Source organism: Myotis davidii, unplaced genomic scaffold, assembly GCF_000327345.1.
Source record: "Myotis davidii unplaced genomic scaffold, ASM32734v1 scaffold164, whole genome shotgun sequence".
In the NCBI taxonomy this organism is placed as follows: domain Eukaryota; kingdom Metazoa; phylum Chordata; class Mammalia; order Chiroptera; family Vespertilionidae; genus Myotis; species Myotis davidii.
Window position 1 is genome coordinate 1424575 of NW_006296417.1, and position 6851 is coordinate 1431425.

Genomic DNA, 6851 nt, shown 5'->3' on the forward strand with positions numbered 1-6851 from the left:
CCAGGAGGTCACGGTCAAGGGCACATGCCCTAGTTCCAGGCTTGATCTCCAGTAGGGGGTGTGCAGGAGGCAGCCGATCCATGATTCTCTCTCCCTCCCCCTTCCTCTTTGAAATGAATTAAAAAAAATAAAAAGGAATGGATGCTAGACCCCGGAGGAGGAGATGAGAAGCCTGTAGGATAAGTGTCCTGTCTCCTCTTCCTCCCTCGGCAGCTTGGGCATGAACCACGACGACGACCATGCGTCCTGCGCCGGCAGGTCCCACATCATGTCGGGGGAGTGGGTGAAAGGCCGGAACCCCAGCGACCTCTCCTGGTCCTCCTGCAGCCGAGATGACCTTGAAAACTTCCTCAAGTGAGTCCTGGAGTCCCTCTGTGCCTTCCTTGCAATAGGAAGCACTCCCAGAAGACGCCACGTGGGGTCTCCGCACGTGTGGGCAGGGGAATGGATCTCCCAGAATTCTCAGCTGCCCTAGAACATGGTCAGTGCAGAACCTCCCATATCTGCCAAGCTTTCTCCCACATGTGCACCGGGTGTGACGTGTGCACCTGGTGTGATGTGTGCACCTGGTGTGGGCTGTGCCCTGGCTGTGCCGTGTGCACCTGGTGTGATGTGTGCACCTGGTGTGCCATGTGCACCTGGTGTGATGTGTGCACCTGATGTGATGTATGCCGTGTGTACCTGGGGTGCCATGTTCACCTGGTGTGGGCTGTGCCCCGGGTGTGCACCAGGTGTGACGTGCGTACCCAGCGTTGAGGAGAGATCCGATAGGATGTTGGGCACTCAGCTCATATTCATAAATCCTTATTGATCGATTGAAATGTCCACACCGTGACCATGTCTTGGAGCTGCTTCCTTTCTCTGCGTGTTTTGACCATGAGTGGACACCACTGTATCAGTGGCCGTGGCGGCAGCAGAACAGAGGTGTCTCCACGCTCAGGCTCCCCTGTGATAGGGACGCGCCTTCACCAGGGACAAGGGCTCGCTCAATATATCTTCACTGATTGGAGTGAGGAAGGGAGAGGGAGAGAGAAACATCAATGAGGAGAGAGAATCATGGATCAGCTGCCTCCTGCATGTCCCACACTGGGGATGGAGCCCGCAACCTGGGCCCGTGCCCTGACTGTGACCTCCTGGTTCATAGGTCAACGCTCAGCCACAGCCATGCCCCGGGCGGCCCGTAAGTAACGTGGAGGCGCCGCCTTCTCAGTGACTCACAATCAGAACACAGTCCCAGGCAGTGCTTTTGTGCGTCGACTGACCTCTTGTCCATTTCAGGTCGAAAGTCAGCACCTGCTTGCTGGTCACGGACCCCCGGAGCCAGCACGCCGTGCGCCTCCCTCACAAGCTGCCTGGCATGCACTACAGCGCCAACGAGCAGTGCCAGATCCTGTTTGGCACCAACGCCACCTTCTGCAGAAACATGGAGGTAAGCGGTCCGGGTGGGGGGGCCCAGGAAGGAGCATGTGGCTTCTGCTGGAGGACACAGTATTCACACTCCACGCACCTGTGCACGCACACACGTGTATATGCACGCACATATGTGTATATGCATTCACACACGCATGCATGTGCATTTACACACATGTATACGCACATACACAAGCAGGCATGAATATACATCTACCGCCATGGGCATTTGCACATGGAGCCGAGTGCACACATGGGTGCACGTAAACACATGTTCACACACATGCTCCTACACTCAGAGTCAGATTTTGTATGTAACGTGTTCACTAAGAAACGCATATTGCTGGAGTATGCATTTGGAGTATGTAGTTGTTTTGTATTTGGAATTACAGAAAGATTGAATTGTTTCCTTGGTAAACTTCTGTCCTTCGTCATCATGCATGGACAGATATTACTCTGAGAAGGGCTTCAGAGTCCCCACCCGGCGCCTCCTCGTGGGAGACCAGGTGCTGGGCGCCCGCGAGTGGCATGTGCTGGCTTGCGTGAGTTCTTCTTCTTCTTTTTTTAAAGAAAATATTTTTATTGATTTCAGAAAGAAAGGGGGAGGGAGAAGGAGGTAGAAACATCAATGAGGAGAGAGGATCATTGATTGGCTGCCTCCTGCATGCCCCACACTGGAGATCGACCTCACAACTCGGACATGTGCCCTGACCTCCTGGCTCATAGGTCGATGCTCAACCACTGAGCCACACCGGCTGGGCTAGTCTTTAGGTGAAGTTTTGAATCCAGAACCTCCTTGCACTGGACTCCACATCCATCCTTCTATTGGCATTCACCATTTGGAGCTTAAAGTGATGGGGTGAAGAACTCTGGGAAAACGCCACTTCAGGTGGCGTGGGAGCAGCCTGGCTTCCACTGTGTGCCAGGTCCCTGCTTCCTGAAACACCTGCGGGGCAGAGGACCAAGGAAAGCTAGAGCCCCGCCCGTCCTCCCTCCTAGGGCCCTGGAGACCCCCCACCACCAGCATCGCGTCTCTCATTGTGCAGGAGGCTGGTACTATGAGGCTCAGAGCTGCCCATGGAAATAAGTGCAAAAAAAAAAATTGGCATCGCCCAATTGGCACTTGCTGCAAATCCTTGGCACATAGAGCCGTCTCCTCTTTTAGCCAATGGTAATGTGCTGTTTTTAATTCAGGAAAGCGTTTCAAGGAAGTCCAAACCTGCACGTTGTAAACAGCGGGTAGTAAATATTTATTAGAAAGGGGAGACGAACTTGACCGATGAGCCCAGTCTGGCCTTTTTTCTCTATGCTGACAGGTCACTCCTGTCCTTGTCAGCAATCCCTGCAGAGCAGTCTCCGTCCAGGTGAGCCTGAGGGTGGTGACAGCCGGAAGGAGCAGCGTGGCATTGCCCCCTCCAGGCCCCGATTGTTTTTAAGTAATTTTTTACAAATATATTTTTATTGATTTCAGAGAGGAAGGGAGAGGGAGACAGAGAGAGAAACATCAATGAGGAGAGAGAATCATGGATCGGCTGCCTCCTGCACGCCCCCTACTGGGGATCGAGCCCATAACCCGGGCATGTGCCCTGCCTGGGAATCGAACCCGTGACCTCTTGGTTCATGGGTCAGTGCTTAACCACTGAGCCACACCGGCCAGTCCAGGGTGGTCACGCTCAGCTCGATTTAGGAACTACCGATCTAAACGAAACCGGCCCCTTTAACACCCAGGGACACACCTGGCCAGAGTGGGCGGCTGGCCGGACGGGAGCCCCGCCCTGCCCCTCAGACGGACGGGCCGTGCGGTAGGAAGCTGGGTCGGACTCCAGGGTGAGTGCCGCCTCGCCTGCCTGGGCTCAGCTTCCTGCCCGGCAGCTGCAGCTCCTCTCAGAGCTATTGGGCTTGGCAGCAGAAGGCCCCATTTTCCAGCAGCGTTCGAGCATGCACAGCAGACATCCTCCGAAAACCCACCCGCCACACCAGGTGGCCCCAGCCAGGTGACGGTGGTCTCTGCCACAACCTGTAGGAACATGCAAGGAGGGACCAAACCCGGGACTCACGGAACCTTCCAGAAGCAGGCCTGGCATGCCGGTGCGGGAAAGGGCTTCAAACAGCAGGAGTCTGTGTGGAAAATGTGGATTAGTCACTTTCACATCCAGCGCTTAGCATTTCATTTTATCTCCCTCTTGGCTGGTGTTATCAGCAGCACATTTCTAAGGGTTTTTTACATAACCCTTCCCTTCAGCACTGTGTTGTGTCAGAGTGTCTCTCCAGGCGCTCAGCCGTGCCGAGTGAGGAAGGGGATCGAGACCACCCAGAGGGGACCTCAGAGGGGCACGGTGGGTTAAGAGAAACACAGTGAAGCCTCAAACGCACGAGCAGTGATGTCTTTCTTCCGAGGGACCCACACCTCCCCACAGTGCCACAGCATCCCAGGGAAGGCAGCTTGCACCGGGCGTGTTTGTTACGCAGCATCTCGAGGGCCTTTGCAGCACAGTGCACTTGACATGATGTTCACGGGGCAAACATTAAAGGCAGCCGGTGAGGGAACAGATGCTAGGGCCAGGGAGCAGTTTCATTTCCCTGATGCTTTGCGCTGGGTCAGTGGCATTCGCTGGTACTTAAGGACTGCTCCTAGGGCGGGGAGTTGGGGGACCCTGGGCACCCCACCCCTGATTCGCTTGACTGAATACACCTTTATCTGCAGAAACTGTTTTAATGTGCGTTTTATATATATATACACTAGAGGCCCAGTGCACAAAATTTGTGCACAGGTAGCGTCCCTAGTGGCTGCCGGCCAGGGCCTCCCTTTGTTCCACGCCGCCCTCTGGTGGTCAGCGCACGTCATAGCAAGCGATCGAACTCCTGGTCGGTTGAACTCGCAAGGGGACACTTTGCATACTAGGCTTGTGTGTGTGTGTGTGTGTGTGTGTGTATTTTTTCATTGATTTTAGAGAGGAAGGAAGAGAGAAAGATAGAACCATCAATGATGAGAGAGAATCATGGATCAGCTGCCTCCTGCACGCCCCCTACTGGGGATGGAGCTTGCACCCCGGGCATGTGCCCTGACCGGGAATCGAATCCTGACCTCCTGGTTCATAGGTTGATGCTCAACCACTGAGCCAGGCCAGCCAGGCAGAAGTTCTTCATTTTATTATAATATAATTTATTAGTGTGTTTCCCTTTATAGTTCAGACGTTTTGTGTTCTATTGAAGACATATTTGCCTGACCTCATTCTCCCTTTTTTCTTTCTTTTTTTTTTTTCTTTTTTTGATGATTAGGAAAGTTCAGTGGGAAAGCGCTGTCTATAAAATGCACAATAAACAGGCCGCCTTCCTCCTCCCTCTCCTGAAGGCCCATTATGTCTCCTAACCCCCACACCCGGCCCCATACATTCCTCCTGGCTCAGCCTTGCCCCCAGGACACATGTCCCCACCGCCACCGCTGTCCCCCAGAGCTCTCGGGTCAGAGTGCGCGGAACCAGCCGCGTGATGAGGTGCCGCCGGTCGCGCTTTACGGGACCAGCCGGTGCTGTGCTCAAGGCTCTCACCTCTTCCCGCTCACGTGGGGCCGTGGGGCTTCCCTGAACCCAAGGGCGCAGCATTCCGCCTGAGTCATCAACTTCTCTCGGGCCCCGAGCAGCGCCAACGTCCTTGGAAACTAAGAGGCGCTGGGCTGTTCTGCGCTCTGTCCACACCCTCGGGCACTGCTTTCCTGCCTTTTTCTCCTTCATCTTTGTCCCGCCCACATCTCTTTTCTCATTAATCCTCACCCGAGGATATTTTTCCATTGGTTCTTCTTTGGTTGTTTTATTTTTTTAAATATATTTTTATTGATTTCAGAGAGGAAGGGAGAGGGAGAGAGAGATAGACACTGGTTCATCAGTCAACCTCAACCGCTGAGCCACACCGGCCGGGCATTTTTCCATTGATTCTTAGAGAGAGTGGAAGGGAGGGGAAGAGCTAGAGGAACATCAGTGTGAGAGAGACACATTGATTGGTTGCCTCCTATATGTGCCCTGACCACGGCCGAGGATCTAGCCTGCAATCCAGTTCCGTGCCCTTGACCGGGAATCGAACCTGGGACCCTTCAGTCCTCGGGCCGATGCTCTATCCACTGAGCCAAACCGGCCAGGGCTGTCCGTTCTCTTTCTGGACGTGTTCTGACATTAGCAGCGTGGACAGCGCCTGTTTTCCGTGCAGATGTTTGACTGCCCCGAGCTGTGCACAGGGACCCCGACGCTCACGCTGCCCAAAGTGCAGATGTTTGAGATTCCTGGGAACTGAGCTCGGCACACCCTTGGCGAGCCCCGCGGTGACTGCCCCGGCCTTGCCCTGGAGGAGACGTGTCCCCACTCCAGCTCAGGCATTTGTTTGTCGTTGATTGGGTTTGGCCTCAAGGAAACACTGTCTCTTAAAAGAGCCCCAAGTACATCTGGTCTCAATTTTCCGGCCACGAGACGGGGATTTGGGTGCAAGTAGTTTATCTGGGAGGTGATCCCAGGAAGCTCTGTCGGGAGGTGGGTAGTGGGAGGAGAGAGGAGTCAGAGAGGTGCACCGCCCGGCCGGTGTGGCTCAGGGGTTGAACACCTACCAGTGAACCAGGAGGTCACGGTTCGATTCCGGTCAAGGGCACAGGCCCAGGTTGCGGGCTCGATCCCCAGTGTGGGGCGTGCAGGAGGCAGCTGACCGTTGACTCTCCTCAGGGATGTTTCCATCTCTCTGTCCCTCTCCCTTCCTCTCTGAAGTCAATATATATAGATGTAGATACAGATTTTTTTTTAAAAGAAGACAGTCTTTAAAAAATATATTTTTATCGGTACATGAGGCGATGTTCACCCTCTGCCTTTCTCTCCTTGATCTTTGTCCCTTTCAGGTCTCTGTTTTCAGGTCAATCCTCACCTCCTCAGGAGAGGATTTTTCCCCTTTGGTTCTTTTTTTGGTGGTTGTTTTATTTATTTTTAAAAATACATTTTTATTGCTTTCAGAGAGGAAGGGAGATCCAAACCCCTAGCCGGGCCCTCCGGCGACCCCACGGTGACCCACACGCCGTGTCCTCGGCAGTCATGTTGCTTCTCTTTGTCACAGCATCTGATGTGCGCGGGGCTGTGGTGCCTGGTGGAAGGAGACGCCTCCTGCAAGACGAAGCTGGACCCGCCCCTGGATGGCACCGAGTGTGGGGCCGACAAGGTACCCACCCCCGCCAACCCCCGTGGGCAGCCCCCGTCCCTTGGGCATTGGGCACTGTTCTCAGACACCCCCGGGAAATCTGGCCTCCCCAGAAATGCCCACGGAGCCCACTCTGGGCAGAGGGCCACTTCCATTACCCCATTTTTTTTTCTTATAAGACACAAGAATCACTTGCTTATTATTATTTTGTAATATATTTTTTTATTGATTTTAGAGAGAAAGGGAGAGGGAGAGAGAGAGAGAACCATCAGTGA

At 54.1% G+C, this 6851-nt stretch overlaps 1 protein-coding gene across 1 annotated transcript in view; it reads left to right on the forward strand.

Moving 5' to 3' along the window:
* The window catches only part of ADAMTS17 (ADAM metallopeptidase with thrombospondin type 1 motif 17), an 86058-nt gene that overhangs the window by 43134 nt on the left and 36073 nt on the right, over positions 1-6851 (forward strand). Inside the window, exons 9-11 of the mRNA XM_006771776.2 lie at positions 214-354; positions 1279-1429; positions 6496-6680. Of these exons, the coding sequence (XP_006771839.2) occupies positions 214-354; positions 1279-1429; positions 6496-6680 (477 nt within the window). The remainder of the gene's footprint in view (positions 1-213; positions 355-1278; positions 1430-6495; positions 6681-6851) is intronic.